At 40.1% G+C, this 25,089-nt stretch overlaps 2 protein-coding genes across 2 annotated transcripts in view; one reads left to right on the top strand and one right to left on the bottom strand.

Moving 5' to 3' along the window:
• Positions 1–11,063: 11,063 nt before the first annotated feature.
• Positions 11,064–18,547, bottom strand: LOC115929059 (cell wall protein DAN4-like). The gene is made up of 3 exons (XM_030997182.1): positions 18,509–18,547; positions 11,392–11,808; positions 11,064–11,354 (listed from the first exon to the last, which is right to left on the bottom strand). Exons 1-3 carry the CDS (start codon positions 18,545–18,547, stop codon positions 11,064–11,066), a joined length of 747 nt encoding a protein of 248 aa, XP_030853042.1.
• LOC582443 (LIM domain transcription factor LMO4-B) overlaps positions 16,816–25,089 on the top strand; it is a 32,826-nt gene continuing 24,552 nt past the window's right edge. The window contains exon 1 of the mRNA XM_030997677.1: positions 16,816–19,041. Within this exon, the coding sequence (XP_030853537.1) occupies positions 18,981–19,041 (61 nt within the window). The 5' untranslated portion in view covers positions 16,816–18,980. The remainder of the gene's footprint in view (positions 19,042–25,089) is intronic.

Raw genomic sequence — 25,089 nt, 5'->3', positions numbered from 1 at the left:
CACAAACACCTTATAACGGATTTAAGTGCTATAGAGTCAGGTTGACCGCCATAATTATTGTACGCTTAATACGAAAGCTGTTCAGTGTTATCCTGAAATAGGGTTTAATTTTACTTTCCGTTATGGTTTAAATCTCGGATGTGAATTGGCCTGCTCATAGCCTCCCAGTGGGCCAGGTGAAATCTCTAATTGAGACGATGCCAAGGCTTATATGATGCCTGCAACTTATTGAAATTAGTCCGCGTAGGAGAAGAAGAAAAAAATGTATGGACGTTATTATCAGGCTTGAAGAAGAAGAAAGTATTACTGATCCTATTCTGAGGTTGGTGGATAGGATTTCAGTTTGACATGATTTCTAGCTCCAATTTGACCCGTAACAGAGGCGACCAAAAGCTTTTACATTTTCACTTCAATTAACTTTAAACTTGGGCGCAGAGGTTACTTAACAAAATTGAAAAGAATCTCCACTCGGAGACGGGACGACGTCGGATTGGGGATAAGAAGAAGAAAAAATAGAAATATGATGCATTCATTGTTGCGTTGCCATGGTGATATATATTGATATTTGATTAGTATTTTTGGAGGGTAGTGTTATGATGGGATGGTGCCGTCTGTTTCAAAAAGATTTTACATGGAATGGAAAGGAAACATGCATTTAACAAATAAACTAGTCTGCTAGTAGGAAGTAAATTATGTCTTCATTTATTTCTATCAAGGTACGTTTCTAGGCCTGTTAAATGGAATTTTAATTGTGTACTCTCGAAAAGCAATTAAACCACAAATGAAGACCTATAACATTTCGAAAAACATACAATGATTGATAATCTATTTATACATTTGAGAACACTTTTAATGAGCATTTCAAAGGAAATGTTTCTAAAAATGGGAGAGAAATGGAGAGAAGATTAATATGATAATAGAAAGTTTATATCTATCCTTCTGAAACGAAATAATTATATTCAGAAAAAAGAAAAGAAGCGAAAACATTTGCAAACTAAAAATAAACGAACCTTATTGAACTATATTTGGGAGGCAATTAACAAAACGGGAGAAGATATATAATTGAGAATCACCCGATTTAGAATATGCCTATAATGAGTTTTGTCTCAAAATTGTTAAAAGACGGTAATGGTTGTGAGAGGATAGGGTATTTTGATAAATAAATCGTATTAGGTACCCATTTAAAGTAGTATAAAATGTCTTGACTATATTAAAGGACATACGCATTGGGCAGGGATTCGAACCATTAACACTGCGATTGAGAGAGAAGTGAATAAACCACTATAGTTACCATGCTGCTCCTCACATTGTTGCATCCATTAGGATTCATGTAAGATTAGAAGATTACCTAATCAACCAAACTCATTTTGGCTTGACCTCTGTTACGCCGAGCATCAGTGTCACGATCGCACGGCTGAAAGTCAATCCCGCAGTATCATGTGCAATGTTGCAAATTTATTGGAAATCGGCAAGGGTGATGTTTTTACCAAGCTGCGATTAATCGACCGCCCATACACGATTCCCCCCCCCCCTCAAATTCAGCGATATCACCACCTATGATAAAGTTTGGTACTGAATGCAGATATGTATTTTTGTTGGTGGTGATTTCATTATTAAAGTGATTCTATTATGTATGTAAGATTGGTTTTACAGGGTTCGATTCATAAGGTTGCGTAATATTTTGCTACCACATGTGCGGACTCTCAGTGACCTACATCAGTATACGACCGCGATAAATTGTCACTTCGCCGGGCGGAGATGTCACGCTGAAGCGGATTTAGTCTAGACTGCTAACAGGACAATAGTCGGAAACAATATTTTCAATTAATTTAAATTTTATTTCTGTTTCGAGCAAAACATTATGAATCGATTATAATCATTTACATAAAATGATAATTGGGAATAATAAGTAATTATATTAACAAATTCGTAACTACAAACAGGAACTAGAAATAGGGAAAAGGGGGGATACCAACAGAGACGAGAAAGGACAAGAGAGTACTTTACATGACAAAGATAGGAAAACACGGTCACAATACAAAAAGTAGACAATGCCAAAAAAGAAGTGAGAGATCGGGGGGGGGGGGTACAGAAAATAATACAAAAGGATGAGCTGTATGTATCGGGAAGTATTCGCAGAAAACAGCCAAACAGGAAGCTGATTGTGGTCAACTTAATTGTTTTGCTAACTTCGCAAGGTAAAGCTCATCACGAGCTATACTTCCGGTTATGTTTTTTCTTCCCCCTTTTTTTCACTGACTGATGATGACGTACAAAAAGCAAGATTATTAATTGAAAAAGTAAGAAAGAGAAATAGAAATAGAAATATGCTAGGTGTTTGTCCCGATTCGACTTTGTTGGTTTGTTGTTTTTTTGTATGGGATTTTGAGGGTATTCGAAGGTTTCCTTTCTTGCAGCGATTCTGTTAAAAAAAAAAAAAAAAAAAAAAAAAAAAAAAAAAAAATCCGTATTGTATAAGGCTACCTGATGGTAAACATGGTACAGCTGTATACGGAAACATTATGGATCAGGAAGTTTGAACCGAAACAAATTACCCACATTTAAAGGACCTCTTTTTTTCTCGATACTGGGAATTGTTTCAGTGTAATTTTATTATTTTATAGAATTGACAACTTAATTATGTGAGGAAGAAAATTTCTACTGCTATACCAGCAATGTCATAGAAGGAAAGAGTGGAGCGGGGAGAGGGGAAAGCGACAGAATAGTCGAGAGAGGGGTACAAAAAGAGACTGTGAGAATGCGAGGGAAAAGAATTAAAAGAGAGGGAGAGAGAGAGAGAGAGAGAGAGAGGGAGGGAGGGAGGAGGACGGGGGAGAGAAGGCAGGGAGAGGGAGTGTGTGCGTATGTGCGTGTTTGTGCGCGCGCGTGTGTGTGACTGGGTGTATGAATGAATGAATGAGAGAGATAGAGAGGGAGAGGTGAAGTAAAATTACAAAAATTTAGTTTTTGATAAACCAAAATCAAACATTCCCGTACTTCACAAACGTTCAATCAACCACCAACAAAATAAAGAATTTAAATTACATTGAAATTCAATATATTATAATTGCAATAGAGAGTACTTTGAAGTCAACATGGCCAAAAAATATAGAAATACGTCGTATCTTCTCTTTTCTACTTCGGTGAACGATTTATATTTGCTCAGATGATCGGCCAGTGAAACAAAATACGATGGATATCATCGACGGAATTGAAGATGTTTACGTTTTCATACATGCGTTCACATACGTCAAATTGATTCGTCCTTTCCAATGAGGTAGATGTTGTACTTGTCGAAACCATATTAAAACCATCTATTCAACATTATGTAGCCACTGTATTATTCAATATTCTGTATACTTGAAAATTCTGAGTTTACGGTATGACGTCGAGATTCCAACTGTTTTGTTAAAAAAGATATGATACACTGTATAAAATCATTACAACTTGTACAAAGTGTTAAAAACAAAGAAACAAAGTTAAAGAAAAAGGTAAATGTACAGTGCCGTCTGTGTACACCATCTGTTTTACTTGCCATTTGAACACTCCATCAAAAATAGTTTGTTTTCATATTTTGTGTGTTTGTGTGGGTGCATCTCCTGGGTGTGTGTATGTGTGTGTGTGTGTACAGAAGCAGGGTGAAGGGAAGTTATCCACCAATGTCATCCATCTCATCGTTATTAGCAGTATATAGTACTTTTTAATAATACATCTTGAAGATGAAGAGAGAAAGAGGGTGAGAAAGAGAGAGAGCTAGAGAAACAGAAAGAGTAAAGGAGGGAGATATGAAAAGGGAGAAATAACAGCGAAAGGAGAAGATGTGCGGAAAAGATAGGGAAGAGGAGAGGAAACTGGTTTAGATGAAAGAGAGGAACAAAGGAAGTGTGTGTGTGTGTGTGTGTGTGTGTGTGCGTGTGTGTGTGTGTGTGAGTTTGTTTGAGAGAGAGATAGAGAGAGAAAGAGAGAGGGTAGTAAAGGATTCCAGGGGAGGGGAGGAGGAGAGTTGAGAGGGCACTCTGAAATCATGAATGAATGACTGCTCGAGCGGTGGTGAGCTCTACGTATCCGTAAGCCTGCCGACAAAAGTAGGTCCCCTCCAATCGGTGAAGCTACTCCCTTTGATGAAATGGAAATTGGAAAAGGAGTTTAAATAGGTCAATTGATATTGAATGAAAAATGTTAACGTTGTTTGTTGATGTTTCTACGATGTACCGTATCCATTGAGAGTTCAGGAGAGGGGCGATTTTAATTGGTTTGCGGAATATGAGTGATTTCAGATTCGAAGAGCAGAGGCACTGCTGTTGATATGAATATACATTGATTTCCAACATATTGTAATTTTCATTGTTAACTTTGATACGGTTTTAGCACTCAGATCCCTTCTTTGCTTTTGGATTTTTAATCTATTTCTTGTCCATGTCCTGCGCCGGGCCATTTGTTATTCGTCTCATTCCGGTTCGAGATTAACTTGCCGATTCCGTACAAATTTCTACTTCAATTGTGATTGAATATAAATTGCAGCATATGTTATACGAGAAATTCACCAATCCGGAACTGTAATGAATCGCACGAAATTGTTCACATTATGTAAGTCAAAGTTTTGTCGCTATTTTTATATTCCTACATATGACTCTCTGCTTAAAATGAAAATTGTGTTTCTATCAGAAGGTATAGAATCGAATGTAGCGGATTCGACACTGGATGATCCAGGTTACTAAGGGAATTAACCATTCAATCTCTTTTCTCTTGTCCCTCGGATAGTTTCATGCACATGCGTGGTGACACGACATTTGCTCCTGCGACAATTGCTCCGGGCTTTATTTCGTCTAAGATGTAGGGTTAGGGTTAGGGTTTCAATAGGGTTTTATGTTAGGTTTATAGTTAGGTTTAGGGTTGGGTATAGTGTTGAATCCAGGGTTGAAGTTAGCCATTCGATTAGTGTATGAAATTTACAGCGGAGCAATTGTCGCCGGAGCAAATGTCATGGAATCACATGCGTAAGTTACACGGTGCTTAACATCCGTCTCTCGAAAGCTCGGGCGCTTGCGAAAATTCTAAAGTCACCTTGCCCCCCCCCCCTAGCCCCCCCCCCCCCCTAGCCCCCCCCCCCTTGCAAAAGTGTTCCAGTATGTAGTTTATGCGCACATCCCCTGGAGTGGGGAGGGGAATGGTTGGGGAGGCAACTCCCATAGTACATAGAGGTATAAGGGTTTTGTGAAAGCCTAACCTATTTTACAGATCCTGGACAATTACGTAAAATTGTGCATATTAAATGAACGTCAGGGCGGTGTTTCACAAAGACTAAAATGGACTATGGCAGGCCATTCATGCCACTCATGGGACGTCACAAATCTACAGGATTTACATTTGTTTATAGTTCATTGCTGAAGAAAAAGAGTTACTTACATTGTAAACTTAATTTATACTTAAGACTTGGCTTATATACGCTATGCAATTTATGTCCTTAAAAAACCTTGAACCAGGTGTAAAATTAGAGGGAAAAAACCTTGTAAATTATGATCTCTAGACGATTTAGACTATCTAAAATGTGAATTATGTAGATTTGAGACCACGATTTGTAGGTCCCTTGAAAAAAACCAATGCCAGGGATGTTTAGAGGAACTAGTGGCATGAACGTCCTACCATAGTTCACATCCACCTTACGTCGATCTTAGTGAAATACTCCCTAGGTCAGCATTTGTCTGTGAATACTCGTTTTTCGTTTATCTTTTGTGGCTCCTAGTAGAAAAGCTCACCGTATAATATGCTAAGATTCAATTCGAAGAGATGATATGCTTGTCATCCTAGAAGAAGCAATTCAATTTCACCACCTTGAAGAAAAGCATGACTCGGATTCATCAGCGTTCTGTAGAAATCGGCACTTTTCAAAGTGCATTCTATTTTCTCGCACGATAAACACGCTCACGTCCTAGATCAGGTTTGCACATCTAATTTGACCAAGTTGCCAATAATCTCAAAGTGTATTCATAGAGATAGCGAGATGTGAGGAAAGAGAGAGAGGGAGAGAGAGAGGTGGAGAAAGAGAACGAGAGGGAGGGAGAGAGAGAGAGAGAGGGAGTGGATGGAGGAGGGCTGAAGAGTTCTTGTATTTGACACGCGCCTTGCTTGCCAACTCTTAATTTTCATATACATTCGTAATCAAGTTAAGAGCATGCACTTATGAGTGGGTGAGATAAGATGGAAGGAAAAGGAGGGAGAGAAAGAGAGAACTAAAGCAGTCTGGTGATCCGTCCTCACTGCCCCGTATACCAACTGGGTTGTACGAGCGCATTTATGGTGGCTCTGATACTTCGCGCAGTCGAACACGAAAAGAATTTAGGAGCGGTGTCTGCGCGCAGCCATACTAATAACATTCCGCGTTTATTACATCGACGATGTCTCAAGCGCTTTACAGATTCAGCATTACCCCCCGGCCGGCCAACGGATTCAAGCTCGCCCGTACACAATATGTGCACATTCTCCAATCCCTGGGGAGTATTCAAGCCATCAAGTGTTCCGCAAAGCTGCAGGAGTCTATTGAAGAGCTGTAGGGTCACACACACACGCAAAGCTCATATTGGACGGAAAATGACGATGTCTCTAAGCGCTTTACAGAATTTTTGTATCGGATTCAAACTCGCCCGCACACAATATGTGCACATTCTCCACTCCCTGGGGAGTATTCAAGCCATCAAGTGTTCCGCAAAGCTGCAGGAGTCTATTGAAGAGCTGTAGTGTCACACACACACGCAAAGCTCATATTGGACGGAAAATGACGATGTCTCTAAGCGCTTTACAGAATTTTTGTATCGGATTAAAACTCGCCCGCACACAATGTGTGCACATTCTCCACTCCATGGGGAGTATTCGAGCCATCAAGGGCTCCGCAAAGCTGCAGGAGTCTCTTGAAGATCTGTAGAGCGAGTCACACACGCTATGCTCAATCGCTCATATTGGACGGAAAATGTGAGCGGGAAAAAGATAATCACGACTCGATCGCTCAGTGGGGACAGCGCATTATAATTGAATGATATGTGTACGTTGTCTGAATGGGGATGGAGGGTAATAATTGTGGGTGATATGAAGCTGGGTCCTTTCTTGAAGCATTCTTAATTTCCTGAATCGATGTCTGGACCCAGCTGCCTTAGAATACGGCTTCTAGCTCCTCAAGATATTATTAGCTGCTTAGCTCAGCAACACGCGTTTCTTGGTATATCGTGCAAAGAACTGATCGACAACGAACTTATTGGCTCACAGTTTTCTCTGGGAGTAGCTGATATAGCTCATAATGCACTCGTTTTATTGAATTAATAACCTTCCACAGGTTTACCGATAATTTTTCGTTTCAATTGTTGATTGGGATAGTCGAAGTATCCAGAAGAAACTGCCGATGGGTTTCAAGAGTAGAATCAAACACTTTAATTTTTTTGAGATACAGTCAAACCTGTCTATAGCGACCGCCATAGGGAAACACAAAAAGTAGTCTTTGCAGACAGGTTCTTTTAGTACGTGTTTCAATGAGAAACCATTTTCAAGGGAAACAAAAAATGTGCTTGTTGTAGACAGGTGGTCTTTGTAGACATGTATCTTAACGGGTATACAACACAGTACACAATAAGTCGTAATAAAACTTAAATTTTTCGAAATATCACAAAGATCTGTGTTTTGTTGTGGTGTGTGGGTGTGTGTGTGTGCCAGTGTGGTGCGTGTGCGTGTGTGTGTGTGGGTGTGTGTGTGTGTGTGTGTGTCAATGTGCGCGTGCGTTTTGCATCGTCTACATAGTCAATTGGACCCCTGGTCCTTCGTTGTTATGAGGCAATTACAAGAACCGGGACCTGTAAAACATTTAATTGTACGATTGACTGATCAAACGTACAATTAATTGATTATGTATCATGGTCAGTTGTAAAACAGCAATCAATTGCCAGCTTATCCTCGTTCTATACGACCTCAGGCCCAGTCTTCAATGAACTTCGGCATTTCGCCAAAGCAGTATAATCTGATATAGATAGTATAGCAAAGACAGATCAACGATCTTGCCCTAATTCTTATAGTGATTCATAATTATTTATATAAAAAAAAATATTGTATAGAATATGAAGACCCACAGTCGTAATTGCGAAGAGAGTTCTGAGTGAGAGCATGGAGGCTGCAGTGGTGCGTCTTGATTCTCCCATGATACTGAGACTGAAGCTAATTGATTTATTGAAGCTGATTCGGAATAATCCCTTAAGTGACTTGTAGAGCTTCTTAATAATTATATTTATGACACACAATCATCGTTTTGATGGGATCAAGTGCGTATCCAACAAACAATGATGAGTATATAACGAGGTCGTGAATTTTAGAAAATACGCTGATAACATGGAATACAAATATTAAATGAAAATAAAAACATGGCGGCGTGGTTTAGACGAGTGATCGTAGAGGAGAATGTTCAGCAATGAATATTCGAACTTGAATGAACGCGCCATTAAAACCGAACCGACAACAACGATCTCTGCTACGAAGAAAATGTTTTCGCTCTCCCAATTACACTTTGCAATATTTACGAGGTCGGAACGATATTACATATCTGGTCCGTGTTTTCATAGCATTTGCAAACCTCCGTCAACTTAATTACTTTGGTGTGATTATAGTAGAACGTGGTAAATAATGGGGCTCTCTCATTTCTTCACCGATTATATTAAGAAATCGACCACGGGTTGCACCATCCATCAAAAAGCCGAGTGATGTTTCCAGGACTCGTCATTAAATCGGAGTTAGTCTCAGCTGTCCAGCCGCGCGCTCGCATGACACGACAAACCAGCAATGGGATACCGCTCGAATTAAACTTGCGCCGCTTGTCCCTGTTTCGACGGCTCCTCGAATCTCGACCGGGGATCGGTTTTTGTGGCTCAAACCTTAAGAAAAACATTAGCTCCCACTTCGATTTTGCATGCACGACATGTCGGGAAGTTTGGTGGTGGGTTGCAACCCCGCGAGCTACCAAATGGATGCGCGCCAGCGAAACCCGGCTGGGGCACTCGACACTGGTTTGGCGCTGGCGGCTATGGTAATCAGAAGCGCGCGTAAATGCGTGCGTTGAAAGTCGAACGTATTTCTGTTGCCAGCCAAATAAAATGAGTATCGATCGTTTAGAATCGGTATTTCGCCAGAGTTCCCCTCCTCGTCGTGGACATCGGAACTCGGCGGTGAAAGGCAGGCAGTAAAGGGCTTTGGTTCTTTCTTACTAAGAGGGAAAGAGAGAGAGAGAAAGAGAGAAAGAGAGAGAGAGAGGGGGAAAGAGAAGGGGAAGAATTAAGGAGCAAGGGTGTAACAAGAAGAGCAATATTCATACCTGCTTCGACTTGGTAAGCAGACGCCTTCATTTTAAGGCAGCCTGGGGCGAACGGAACAAAGATTCAATCTTGAATTACCTCCCTGCCTTATGAAAGCGCTAAGGTAGATTCAATATATCTCATTCTCTTGAACAAAGGGGGAAGAATCAATCTTGATTTTCACCGGTAAATTGCACGAGAATGAGAAAGACAGGAAACGGGGAAGAAATAAAATATTCGAGATGCACCTCCAGACAGTAGTTGCGAGAAAATTAATTTTCGACTTCGGATTCGCCTATGACATGCATGCGTATCTGATGAGAGTTTGATTAAAATATAGTGAACATTATTATGCTACTTCACTGCCACGAGCATGATCCCACTCAAAACGACTCGAGACGACACTCACGAATGCAGTCTGAGATATGATGAGTTATATTTGCTGTCCATCAAGACGTGAACTTTGAGGACCAAGGTGAACAAAGATTTCAGTGATGGTGTCCTATAATGTCGACTTTATATGTACTTGGAGGTTCGATTCCAAGTGACTTGAAAAGCAAAGGTCGTATTAGGCGCTATATAATTCCAGATTTGTATTAGTATTACACATTTTGCCTCTTTCGACCGAGGTGTGGCAAATTTGAATTAAAAACTTTCGCTCGTTTGTTGGCCGATTTTTTATTTTTGTTTTTGTTTACATATATATACATATATTGTTTTTTTTTTTGGGGGGGGAGGGCGCAACCGGTCAGTGCCCCTTTAAAACCAAATCAGGCATTCCTAAACGACATAAACATGACAAAATATATTTATTTATTTTTTGGTTGTTCCCCATATTAAATGCTGGATCCGCCCCTGCCTTAGATAATTTGAAGCTCCTATTTCAAACAATGGCCACCGTTGTGTGATTGATGCTGGAGATAGATAAGCCTCAATCTATATAATTATATTTCATCTAAATCAAAAGCATTGTTTGTTTGAAGGCTTGCTTGGTACGGATCACAAATACTGCAAATAACTGCAAGAAAATGTTTCATGAAATAAACTGTCGTCCTAGAGGGTGGTTGCCCTAGGGAGTAGTTGTCCTAGGGGGTAGTTGTCCTAGAGGGTGGTTATCCTAGGGGTGGTTATCCGGGGGTGGATGTCCATGGGGTAGGTGTCCGGATATGATATCAAACTGAACATTTTAAAGTATTTTTAAAAAAAGGCCCTAATTCAACCAGTCCACTTCTCATTCTTGAGTTATGAAAAACACCAAACACATAACATTTACAAGACGTATGAATTATTTAGTTTTAACTGTATACACAAAATTCTGTACGGATCTGAAAATAGTATGCCGAACAATTTCGACTATCTAAAAAACTTACCGAGGTTAGTCAAAACACTAGTTTAAAATACTGCTCTTCCTGCTGGTCCTTTAAATATTTTTATAGCATTTCCACGTAACCATTTGATACACCTGTTGTCGGTCTGCTGTCGGTGTGCTGTCAGTCTGTTGTCGGTGTGCTGTTGGTCTGCTGTCGGTGGGCTGTCGGTAGGTTGTCGGTGTGCTGTCAGTCTGTTGTCAGTGTGTTGTTGGTCTGCTGTCGGTGGGCTGTCGGTCGGTTGTCGGTGTGCTGTCGGTCTGTTGTTGGTGTGCTGTCGGTGCGCTGTCGGTCGGTTGTCGGTGTGCTGTCAGTCTGTTGTCGGTGTATTGTTGGTCTGATGTAGGTGGGCTGTCGGTTGGTTGTCGGTGTGCTGTCAGTCTGTTGTCAGTGTGTTGTTGGTCTGCTGTCGGTGGGCTGTCGGTCGGTTGTCGGTGTGCTGTCGGTCTGTTGTTGGTGTGCTGTCGGTGCGCTGTCGGTCGGTTGTCGGTGTGCTGTCAGTCTGTTGTCGGTGTATTGTTGGTCTGATGTAGGTGGGCTGTCGGTTGGTTGTCGGTGTGCTGTCAGTCTGTTGTTGGTGTGCTGTCGGTGCGCTGTCGGTCGGTTGTCGGTGTGCTGTTGGTCTGCTGTCGGTGGGCTGTCGGTAGGTTGTCGGTGTGCTGTCAGTCTGTTGTCAGTGTGTTGTTGGTCTGCTGTCGGTGGGCTGTCGGTCGGTTGTCGGTGTACTGTCGGTCTGTTGTTGGTGTGCTGTCGGTGCGCTGTCGGTCGGTTGTCGGTGTGCTGTCAGTCTGTTGTCGGTGTGCTGTTGGTCTGATGTAGGTGGGCTGTCGGTTGGTTGTCGGTGTGCTGTCAGTCTGTTGTCGGTGTGTTGTTGGTCTGCTATCGGTAGGCTGTCGGTCGGTTGTCGGTGTGCTGTCGGTCTGTTGTCGGTGTGTTGTTGGTCTGCTATCGGTAGGCTGTCGGTCGGTTGTCGGTGTGTTGTCGGTCTGTTGTCGGTGTGTTGTTGGTCTGCTTTCGGTGGGCTGTCGGTCGGTTGTCGGTGTGCTGTCGGTCTGTTGTCGGTGTGCTGTCGCTGTGCTGTCGGTCGGTTGTCGGTGTGCTGTCGATGTGCTGTCGGTCTGCTATTTGGTCTGTTTTCATTTTCATTTCAGGAGTATTCATTTTTTTCCACAAAAAAAAAACACACCCACCTGCGTACGCCCCTGGTGTCAGCCCCTCCCATTTTCTAGAATGCTTAATACAATCTTGAACCCGTTCGTTCTGGTTCTGTTTTCTTCCGGCTGTTCCGAGCTTTTTTTCTTCCGGCAATTGTGTACCATTATCAACTAATCACTGTAGAGCTTCAAAGAGAGCATAAACACGTTTTCATTAATTGTTATTACGACTTGTGCATGGTCATCGTACTAACCTAAATTACTATATATTTTTTTGTCCTTTGGAATGTTTTGCATAACTAAAATGATAAGTGTCCATGGTCATCTGACTGATTTGATTATAAAGAATAAAAACCTTAAAGAATGTAAATAGCGAATTCATCGTTTTGTGACTAAGAAAAAGAGATATATAATACTAATAAATAATAATAATACTAATCTTTACAAACAAATATACAAATAGAGACCTAAAGTAATTATACTACGACAGAGATGTAGAAAGAGAGAGAGAGAGAGAGAGAGGGGGGGGGGGCAGGCGGGAGACGAAGACGTACAAGAAAGAGAAGAAAAGAAGAAGTTATTTAACAGTGAAATAAAATAAAAGATGAACAAATACATAATAAAAATGCTAGTTGAAGAAAGCGGATGAGAAACAAAGGAAAAAGACGTAGAAACAATGATGTACATGATGTAGGAGACGGAATAAAAGAAAAAGCCAAATTTAAAATCCACGCAGGGGAAAAGATGGAAGATGATGGGAGGGGGCAACAAGAAATTATTAACTATGGGAATAAGAAATAGAAGAAGAATAATATGAAGAAGTAGAAGGAAAAAATAAAGGGAAAATGACCTCGACGGCGGAGAAGAAGCAGTACAAGAAGGTGACGAAGAAGGAGGCGGAGGAGGAAAAGCAGGAGGAGGAGGAGGGGGGGGGGGGGGGAGAAAAACAAAACTAGTTTAGCTTCACAGATGTAAAAAAAAAAAAAAAAAACCCTTAGAATTCGTTCAAAACAATACACTTTCAAACTCCACGAAGTAAGAAAAAAAGGTACTGCATAATAACCATTGTTCTTTTTCGATATCAAATATTCCATCAATTTGAATTAATAACTCTTTTAATGGTTTCCGTTTCTTTTATTTCTTTTATTTATTTATTAGTCTCTTTTTAGTAGGGTGGCTCCATCAGTAGTTAAATACTGTTTTCCGTAGAGGCCCTACAACATAAATGCCAAATTTACAACCATATTCGTGTAAACAATCCAAATCGAAAAAAAAATGAATTCAGTTACAATACATTCGAACAAAAGAAAAGAAACAAAAACAACAAAATGGACCAGTTCAATGATTTACATTATTATAACGCTAATCCAAAAGAGTAAACGAAGAATTTGATGGCGCATTTCTTAACAAATTAGGTAAACTATTCCAAAAAGCTGCACCATCAAATGAAAAACTTTGTTTTCCCATCTGGGTTTTTATTTTGGGTAAAATTAATCCTGCGTTTTGTGCGCTGCGCGTTCTTATGTTATGTACAAGACGGTAGATCAATAAACTACAAAGAAAGAGTGGGAAGGAAAGGAAGGAAAATGGAATTGAACTGGTTGCTTACTTACAAGTATACACATGCATTCTTAGCCGCAAAATATTAAACCAAACCAAAGACTTTTACTATTATTAAAGTTAAGAGCGGCGCATTGTATAATAACACATAGTGTATAAAATAAGTTTGTTATCAAAGCGTACTCGAAAAAAAAAAAAACATTTTCATTGCGTGTGCACCTCACAAAAAAATCAAAATGGATTCACGCCATCAATGGATGACGCCCATGGTTATGACCCTAGAAGTTATCTTCCGGGTCGTCAACTGACGGGACTCCGGGATGAATTTCACTTCGTCATTTCGTCATCTTTGAAAGGGAACAACTTTGTTCCCGTTTTGGAATTCTCACACCGCCCTCTTCAGCATCCTCACGCACACGCACTGCATTGAATTCTATTTCAGAGGGTAAATATTGAAGGCGCAAATGCGGAGAAAACGGCCTTTTGGCACGATTTGATGGCAAAAAGAAAACATGGAGAAGAAGGTGCGTCATTGCTTAGCGGCTCAACGACCAGCTAAGCAAATGACATCCGATTATACTCGATGGAGAAAGAAAGGATTGTACAGCCGTAGAGAGTCCTGGGCAATGGGTACAATTCTCATGAATCTTTAATTGATTTTTAATATCCCTGATAATTATTTTGTTCACTTATTTATCATTCGTTTATTTTTTGATGATTCATTAATTTTTCAAATGTTCAAATAATATTGAGTATACTACATACTTGTAGATACAATATTTGTCCATACCAAGGATTCACGTGTTTAATAAATAAACATAATTGAGAAAGTGCAAATCATTGATGGTGTTGAAGTGCACGGTCGCCCCTATTTGTATTCGTTCCTCAAATTCCATTTAAATATCGAACCCATCTTTAGTATAACTAAGGTAGATTTGAGCCCCCAAATCTAAATAAGGGTTGGTCTATCATCATGCTTTGTTTGATACTCGTAGATAAACATGATTGACAATCTTTGACACGGCGCGTTGGTAGGTTGACAAATGTACGACGTGACAATTCATAATTATTTCATTCTTAACCATTTAATATTTCCGCAAAAACATTAAAGGAATGCTACTTTGGGAAGCGAGTAATACGTAAAAATTGGTTTGTAGGGTTTGGTTTTGTAAACTAAGGATGGGGTTGCCCTTGTCCGGGTTTCTCATAGAGGTCGTCGATGATGACCGGCCTATGTTCGCACTGCGCAGCTGAGCCCTGCCAAGCGGCACTAAATGACTCGAGTTATATTGGTACCTAACGAATCGTGGAAAGAAGCAAAACGGCCAATGAGAGACAGCTAGTCTCATTCCGCGAACCCGTCACAGGTTTCTTTTGTAGAAATTCTGGCAGAGTGGTTGGAGAATGAGAGGAGGTTTGTGGGCACCTGTTTCACGGCTCGGATGAGATTCTCAGAACTCGAAGTCAAAGATAAACCTCAGAATGCTAGCACAAACGAAATTTGAATGGAGCTTAGAAAAATATGACATTGTAAATTGCATTAAAATGATAACAGATAAAATACGTTTCGGATGAATGTAGAATGTAGTGTAAACATCTGACTATTTGTGTAAGTAATTAGATATTTACAAACTAAATGTGTATTTTATTCTTCTTATGCCGTTCCAGTGGCCAAGCAGTGGACCCGTGTGACTTTCCGGAAATCAAGTTTTCTTCGGAAAATCAAGAATATCAGGAAGAATCCCGATGGCGATCCTGGATCCACCCTTAGTCTTGACGCTCCCATGTTGACAAACATTGCATCTTGTATCTCGGTCGACGCATTGTTAGGTGATTCCATATGAGAAACTATTCTGACATTTCCTACCCTTCAGTAATGAATCAACAATAATATAGTACTCTATTGGTTCTTGACGATTTACACGAACAAATTTTCATTAACCATGTGTATGGTTACAAGGCTTTGAGATGTTGTCAAATGACCACTTTCTAATACGGAACCCCCCCCCCCCCGTTGATGTCCGAGTAGATAGAGCAAAGGGTCTTTGTTCCACGACTACATCAACCCTGTAACGAGGGTTCGTTTATTGGCTGGTCTTGAGACGGACGGGACGGTAATTGATTAGGGTGTCGAGAGCGGGTGCACCGTGAGAGGAAAATGGCGAGTATCAAGAGAGCTTGCAACCCCCATTTTCTTCCTGATGAGTTATTGTTGCTTCAGCCTGCCCACCCCCAAAACACAACGTAGTCAAAATACCGACAAAGTTCCAGGAACTGCCCATCCTTGCATTTTACATGTTCATCTTTGTAGTTTGCCCGGCCATCAAGACAGATCTTTATTAAATTATACTTCGCCAAAATACTCATTCAGCTTTTTCCCAGGCGTAGTAATTTGTCATATTATTCCGGCTATAATTATGGTACCCGAACTCATAATTATGACTATTACAAGGGGGGGGTCCTTTTTCTGTTGGCCATCATTAATATTAGGATACTTGGGTGTTTATCAATTTGATGATTTCCCTCCAGTATTCCTATTTTTGAGTTAAGCTCATGATGGTAATGTTTCATGTCATCCACCCGTATAAATAAGGCGGTTTGGCTTACTTACGGATGGAATTTTGTTAGGAAACTCTTGTCTTTTGCCAGAACATCAATATCAGTCATATAATTAGTAGAACTTATAATATTTTCGGGGGACGAGTTGTATTTTCTTATTTCATATTTAGCCTTCTGGTGTGTTATTATCCTTATAACGATGACGGTGTTCGTGTAATGAGGTATTATCATTAATCTTCTTCTTGTTTTCCTCGTTTTCAATGTCAGTGCATGGGCGGTCAGGTCTTCTTAATTCAATTTTGCTTAATCCTTGAGAAGCCATTCATTTGTTTTAATTGTTAAGTGACCTTTTCATTTCTTGATAATTATTTGGGAATTGAAGATAATTAATTTTCATTTCGTTTTTTGAAATTAATTTATTAACTAGTGGGGAATTTGATTTATTGCTTCAGATCTTCTGAAAAATTAATTTTGCTTGATCCCAGACAAGCCATTCATTTTTCTCAAGCTTATAAGTGACCCATTCATTTTTTGATAATTAGAAGGGAATCTAAAATAATTCATTTTCATTTCGTTTTTCAAAATTAATTAATATGGATAACATATTCTTTTTCTCCTCCCCCTTCTCCTTCCAATAACCTGGTTTAAATCACATGATAAATGGGTAGGAGAGGTGCCAAATTATACATGGATTTCATTCCGTAATCTACATACAATTAGGAGGCTCATCAATTACTCGACATTAAACTCATTTTCCTCCTCTAAAATGAAATTGGCAACATCGTGTAAAGAGAGGGCGGAGAGAACTGGAGAGTGGGGAGACTTTAACAACAATGCCTGGGTTCATTAAACAACCTCAATTTGTGAGCGGACTGAACGAGCCCATTATAATGGTGTAGAAACCGCAAACAAATTTTCCTTTCCCGCCGTCGAGCCAAGTTCATTACGAGGTAAGCCGAGCGTCGAGCGTCGTGAATCGTTGACTTGTGTTTAGGGGTGCTCTCTCTCTCTCTCTCTCTCTCTCGAGCTGCGCACGCACCTATGACTAGCAGCTTGCAGCAGACGAAATCGCCGTCTAGCTCCCACCGTACGTAATGTGTACAGACCTTACACACTGCATGTAAACAAACGGTATAATATGCAGTGCCACTTCCCCGTGTTATATTCACAGTGCTAGGCATATTATGCGAGAATCTACGGCATCGCGTTGGACTGAACGTGGAACTACGAATCTGACAACCAGGAGCTTTCAGAATCCCGGATAATTGCACGTTTTTAGTCAACTACCACGAAAGAGGATTGTTCATAACCGTCAGGCAAGGAAAAGTGAAGGATTGTCATCAGAATACTGTTGAAAATCAGAACTCTGTGTGGATAAAAACGACGCTAGCAGCGACGAGAACGGCCGCGGTCTGTACGAGGCGTTGACAAATTTCAACCCCAGAAGCTCTGGCTGACGCGACTGGAGCTTCCCCGATGTAAGCAGCACTAGCTCGTGAAGACATCCACACTTCTATGCGTTGATTTGACTTCTGAAGTGTGCTCCTCCTTCCACCATTTCGCTGATTGCTCCGGAGTTGCGTGCTGTTGCTTTGGACTGCCGTGTTTTACCTTCAGAGGTTTCTTGTTTACTCGAGGGTTTTGATGTTTCATTTCTACGGCTTCTGATGCTAGTATTCTCCCACGTTATAGTTCCAGGAGAAGCCCCACTACCCGTCAATCAATGCGAGAGACTTCGGGTAGATCACTCCACCAATATATATAGCGAGGGATTCTCGGTAAGAGCAGCATTCGTATAGTCGCCTTCGGTCGATGAATACCCTACCTCTCGTTCTCTCTACCTGCAACATCTGCCTTACGAGATTCTTGTGAACGTGGATGCTGGGATCAAACTATAAATCAGACTTTATTCTTTCTTGGAGTGAACAGTGGAGTGAACCCGGGCTTTATTTCAGCCTAGTATCATCTGATATGATTGAATGAAACTCTGATTAATTCCATTCCGCTCTCGTCTTACTTCAGTGTTATGCAGAGTTATTTCAAGGAATCACGTCGCCGAGAGTCAGCTTGAATTCATTGCCAGTGTTTCGCTAATGAACCCGCTGTGCCGTCTGATAGCAGCTAAATGAAACTAACTTAATGAGATTTTTGTTTACATAGTGTTTCCCGCCTCATTCAGTTATTCAATCTAATTCGATGCAAGTTAATTACCACCACTGATTTCCCCCTTCGTTTTTTCCCTGCCCCCTTTAACCCTCCTTTGAGTTTAATCAAGCCAACTCAATTGCGGTGTATGTCATTAGCGCGAGTTCGGAAAATTGGTAAACACTCCACTCCAATTTGTGGAGGAGCGCAAAGAGAGGGGTCTATTTTCTCTGCCTATTGTAAGGGCCGACAAAGGTTTGGTTACGGAGCCCGAGTTTAATTCATTACGGGTCCATTCAATCCAGCGAAGAGTAGATAAAGTATCGGTGCATTTCATCGGTCTGCCTACCCCGTATCCTTCATTAGATGTTAGAAGCTCGGATCATCTCCGACATAAAAATACATTCATCAGGAGCATCTCACTCTCCGTCTTCTTCGTCATCTTAGGATTGCCAGCGAGGAGCTGCCATAGTGACTGTCTGCATTGCCTCTTTGTACATCTTTGTACGGCATATTTTCATACCGAGTGAAAGATATTACCCTCTCCGCAACTCTTTCATACCAATCTTTATTTTTTATAGAGGAGATAAAATAAATATTTGCTAACAGTGGAACATTTTCTCTCTTCCTGACGACTATTTTTCATTGTGAATTTTAATCTTGGAAAGGATTACATTTCAAGATCTCAAGATTTCAAGGAGGATTTTCAGAAGAAAGGCGACGTAATTGCAAAATAACTGTCGACCTCTCAAATCCGACGAAGCTGATTGAACAAGGAGGGACGAACGACGTGAATAGATTATTATATCGAGTTTTAATAATAGGCATTGTGCACCTGTGCATACACAGAACCAACCCTCGCTTATACCCCTTCGATGAGCCCGCCATCAACAAACATGTCTCATACTCAGGATAGGAGCCAGATTGTAGACAAAGGTAGGTGGATCTCCCCTGATACCTCTCTAAGGTTACCCCTAATTGATTTTTATAATTTCAAGTGCTCTCGGTAATGGATTTTGTTCCACCTCTCAATGGGATGCAATCGTATTAAGCCCTTACCCAGATTATCTTCCTAACACTTTTTAAAATTTGCTTTCACTCCTTTTTATTCCGTTTTCGCAGCTCTCCGGTGTTTGAGGAAGAGTAGGTATTGATCAGATAAAACAGCCCACACTGGTCGTTTTAAAAGGTTTCGCACTTGATGAATTAGTTGATGGAGGGTTCGTTGAAATCACACTCGCGGCTTCTAATCAGCCATTTATCTAAGGAAAAGCACTTTACTCTAAACATGGCCAACTCGGCACCTGCCTCAGTAAAAAGATGGCTGTATCGACATCGCTCGAAATGCGTCAATCGCTCACCAACCAGGGGAAATCTCCCGCAATATTCCAAGATAGATTTGTTTTCATGAGACCCTTTTTGTGGTGCCTTTCTTTCGGGTATTGTTACCCATTCAAATCCGATACTTTCTGAATGGTGAATGTATGAATATTAGCCTGAGGAAATCAGTTTCATGTTCCACTATTCCGCTCCTATATCGCGCGAGTAATGCATTAAAAATGTTGGCGATCTTTTCTGAAAATCTGTGCGATTTCTATTTGTGGCAGACTACTTTCATTTTATTCAATTGCATGACCATCGATATCTCATGTGCGATCATACGGATATGAATCTATCAGTATTTGGCCAGTCACTCTGTATTTTTAAAATGTTGGTTGGATTAGAGGAGTTGGATGATTTCGATCACCACAATTTATTTCAATCTATGACCTCTGAACTTCCATTATCACTACTCTTTGGAAGATCATGGAATCAATTCGTAAAAAAACTCCCCTTCATATTTCTTTTAATAACAATCAACATGACCAATTAGGTGGACTTGAATAGAACAAGCTGAATAATAAATGTATCATAACATGCTGCTCATTGTATATTATAATTATGTCTGATTATATCATTACAAAACATGAAAATACACTGCTTTGAAAATGCAAAATATTCACTGATTCAATACCATTATCAAACGAACATGCAGGATGCCAGGGGAACATGTACTTTGTGTACACCGACATGCTTTTCAGGCGGCATTCTCTATCTGTGGGGCAACATTGAAGTTCGAAAGTGCACTCAAGATCTGCTCTCTGCATATTAATAACCTCCCATCTATGCACTTTACTTAGATCAGATTCGTTATGCTGAATACAGTGATAACAGCCACCGAAACACGTCGTAAATTCATGTAAAAATACAAATTTATATCCATGGACTCAGTTATGACGTCAGCTCGTCTATATTTTCACTCAGAATCATGATAATCATAATGTTTCTAATATAGTGTAATTATGCGGTTGTATGAATGCATGGGGGTAATTAAGCATGATTCGATGTCCTATGATATATTTACAGAGGTTTGTGGAGAATGGAAAACAAAACAGGTGTAAGGCTTCAACACATACAAGTCAACGGGAGAGGGAGAGAGAGAGAGAGGGGGAAAAATCACTTTATGGCGCAACGTGTACTCTTTAAAATCAGACTTACAATACCTAATTATGTTCATACTCATAGTCATACTCTTTTCAAACTCGGAGATACGCAGCGTAGAATATATTTTTTTTCTCAACGTCACTGTACGGTTAACGACATGGTGGAGTAACTGAACGATTAATTACTTTTCGAAATCATACAAGCACGACATATTGCGATATTAAATGATAAATGCGTGGACGGAGGAGATAATTGCCACCCATAACGAGATATTATTGTCAGTCGATGCCTTGCATGAAACCATAACACGACCAATAGTTATCACGTGACGTGTCACGTGGGATAACAATTATAAAATAGTTTTATCATGGTTGGACGAGGGTAAAACAAGGAAACGATTACCTGATTATCGAACCCATTGTTAAAGGTAATACAAAGTTTTGGTATATGTTTATGAATTTGGTTCAAATGAATATATTGGAAGCATATACCATCCTACAATATTTAGTTATCGTTGTCGCGGTTGTAATCGAGTCTAAAGTTATGAAATTGTAAATAATAACCTCTTTATGTTGTATAGCTCCCTCTCAAGGTCAAGATATTAATTAAGCTATACAACAATGTTTCTTGACTACAATCGACCGATTAGCCATTCCCGTTTGGAAATTATATATCACAACTACATATTCTGAAATTTTCATGGTCGCAGCTACCATTGTACGGCCGTAGGCGCTATTTCAAATTTATCCAAATTTACCGGGAGCACCGGTAAATTGTTGTATTCAAATTTTCTCGAAAGCAGAAGTGTTTTAGTGTCTACATTTTCTAGTGCTTATAATATATCCACAGGGGAATCCAAATATATCAAAATTGTAAAGAACCATTTTCCACCCAATTTTCAAAATTTACCAAAACTTGTTATTACCTGTAAGTAAAGCGGCATTACATACATGGAATGTATAGAAGTGCCTGGTAGTTATTATCTTATCTTGCTCATTCTCATTGAATTTCATTTTAATGTCAATATGACTTATGCGGTTTTGACGAATGGGATATCGCTAGCCTGAATAGGCTTGTTCCACGAATTCTATGAATTTTCTTCAATCATACATGACTATATCTCATTACAAAAATCAAACCGCCAGACGAAATATCCATTTTATACAGATTATATTTTTGATTATAAGCAACGGTTATAAACAATGATTAATATGGAAATTAAATTTTGCCTTTCTGATATTACTTTTAATTTCAATCATGCATTGTAATGGGCTCCGGGTACCATCTGTAGCTTAAAATAATTTGCATAGTAATTGAATGTTTATCATCGAAGTTGAGCTGAGCGTTCAAATTATCTTTTCTGTTCTTTGTTCTCGGTAATTGGGTTTCGGAAAATCTACTGAGATGTAGTGAATGTTGGTATTCATACAGACGAAATCTTTATTTATTCAGGAAACTGTGAACAAAGTCGTAAATCAATTTCGTCGAATCCGGCAATATGCGTGGATTTTCTTTCCTTTTCCAAACCTAGAATGATATCGGATGACTTCTGAATGATTGAGATATTATGGAGTGACTCAGAAAGTAGCAAGAAAATAGTGAAAGAACGAGAAGAAAACGAGAGAGAAAATAATGAGCAGAATTAGAGCTTATTTGTATTGGAGGCGAATTAATCAATCCCGTGCGAGCATGATAAAAGGTTTTGAGACCAATGGGGGTATATTTCAACCGAACTGGTCCAGCTATGACGATACCGCTGTGATCTTATTGTCTTCTTGTATTTCCATTTCAGTGAACCTTTATTATCCTCCTGTAAATGCCGTCTCGTAAAAAGCAATGAACAATAGGGCGGTGCTGTAAGGGAGCGCCAATTACACTTGCAGGGGTAATGATTCCGGGATCATCTACCAATCCATACCAGTCCAATTACCCCTCGAAACAATCATAGCACCCATTGTCACCAACCCACATCAAAGGTGGGTAGAATGCTTACATTCTCACGGTGATTTCTGCCTTTCTCTTTGGAGAGAAGCCCCTTCTCAAGACGACAAAGAACCATTGACGATGGAGCATAGCCAGGCGCCTTCCTCGTGAGGAGGTAGAAGACGGAAATAGGTATACGGTGACTGGTATCAAACAATAATCATGTGAATTTTGCAATTAAAGGTAATAGTTCTTTGGTTAAAGAACGGATGGTAAACAAACCAAATGGCCCAGGCATTATGGCATTCGCAAATTTGGGATTGCGTGACGAAATGATTTCCATAATTTCCCAACAAAAATTGTGATTATTCGTCCCACTGGCAATCAGCCAGATAAACATTTCAAAAGAATACTCAAAGCCAAACTACTGAACATTTCTTCTATTTAATGTTTCAATCAAATTTAAGTAGTCATTTTCGCATTATAGGCACAAACATTTTAATACAGTATTTTTCTGAAAGGATATACTGTAGTTATTGTTGGTACATAATGCCCGCTATAATTCTATAACCGGTCTAAGTTTCCCTATAGAAATTGTATCGTATTTGCTTCCTGTACTCCGTAATGACCTATATTCCGAATCACTAATGAGTTCATCAGTGTAATTGTTATATTCAATCGCCAGAACGCATTAACTATACTGGAGATGTACGATAATTACGATCATTAGGGAGTCGAGATGGAGGGGAGGGGTGCAAGCTACCAGTCGTCCTCCCAACCTTGCTGGGGCTCCGCGTATTAACGTGGCTCGCTAATGAGGGCTTATTACCCTTGTCACCGCTCACGCCCCCTTTCACCTCATTACCAGGACGCGGAATCACCCCGAGGTGTTAGTAATGTGATTGTCTCGTGCTTGCTCGACCCAAAGCAATTAACGCGTTGTGTTGTTATCTTGGCAGAGAGAGCCATAAAGCCGTAGGATGTGGTGTCTTCAATACCAGCTCCTTATACCGATGGTGTAAAAATGGTGGAATACCTCTGGTAGGAGGTCCTACGCAAGGTAAACAGGAGGGACAGCATGCTACCAGTTAGCATAGAGACGATAAATAGCTTGTGCCTCCATGCATGAGGGTAGGGCAATGTGGGGTTCACAGTTCTCTTGTTCGACGCTGTTTCCATTTCAACAACTCTGTTCAGTTAAGTTCGTTTCGCTGTGAAGAAGTGAATATAATAATTACCCGTAAGAGTCATGCAAATTTTAAGTGGTATTTAGTTCACACAGCTCTACATTAGAATTTAACAGACATGATCTAGATACGTGCACGTGGTTTATAGGCTGTGCAGTGATTTCAGTTTTAACAAAATATGATAACTATCAAAATGATGTGTTCAATCGTATGGATGGCATTCTTACTTACAATTTTTTTCGAGAAAATAGAACTACTTTCCTTGAAGTGGACCCACAATTTAGGAAAAGGTGGATGCCATTATATCCATTAACTATCCAACCTTTTAGGCAGTACCTTAGAAAATCAATAAAAGCACTTTGCATTCATGGAAGTAAGAAAAATGGTTACATTCTCAATTTTAAAAGATCTATTACCCCCTTTTTTATGCAATCTTGATAAAAGGGGGCAGATGGTGTCCCGGCCTTTTTACCCCCACGGTCAGCACTCCGTGCTAAGGGGTTCCACTTTGTTCGTGATTGAAGACCATGCTGACAATAATGTTATCGATTTTTTGTCTCAACATGATCTCTTAATAAGGCATAATGAGGGCTAGCTGTATCAGGTTGCTCATTATCTGTCCACATTCTAATCGATAATGTCATTTCGTTCCGACACTTAAATAGGGGAATATGATTGTCCACTTTCGTGTTTATTTTTGTCTTGTCTCTAAACGAAGATTGCATTCTCTCAAAGACCCTATTACTATTAGCACTTTTGCAGAGTACCACTTTGTGAAATGTAATTTTCTTGCACTTCATGTTCCAGTGTAGGGTTTTTTTTTATTAAAAAAGAAGAAGATATTTTGCTGCTATCATTAGATGACACAACCCAGGGCTGTATCTTAAAAACTTCATTGCACAGTCTTAGGACGTAATCCACAAATATATTTTCTGGCGTTTGCATACATACATATCTCTCTTTATTGCATTTTGTATTAGCGATTTGTACCAAAAAATGACTAAGTGTCGGTTGCTCATGTCATGATAACTCATCCATTAGCATAGACCTTGGTTCATTTGGTTGGATGAAAGTAGTTTTCATGTTTCTATCAGCGTTGTGAAGGCCACCTGCTACCACACCAATCACTGGGATGGGAGGAGGAGGAGGAGGGGAGGAGAGGAAGAGGAGATGGTGGAGGAGGAGGAGGAGGAGGGGGAGGGGGAGGAGGATAAATAGTTGAGAAGGTTATTTGAGGAGGGGAGATGCGAGGAAGGGAGTGGAAAGGAAAGGGGAAAGGACAAATATATTGTCAGCGCGGGAGATAGATAGGGCCGAAGAAGTTTGAGATTGAGGAGGGTTGATGAATGAGTGGGTTGGTATCGTAATGGTGGAGTCCTGGGGTCCTGGT

This window comes from Strongylocentrotus purpuratus, unplaced genomic scaffold (assembly GCF_000002235.5).
Source record: "Strongylocentrotus purpuratus isolate Spur 01 unplaced genomic scaffold, Spur_5.0 spur5_scaffold_4, whole genome shotgun sequence".
NCBI lineage: Eukaryota > Metazoa > Echinodermata > Echinoidea > Camarodonta > Strongylocentrotidae > Strongylocentrotus > Strongylocentrotus purpuratus.
Note: the sequence above shows the minus strand (reverse complement) of the source record. Positions and strands in the feature narration are given on the sequence as shown.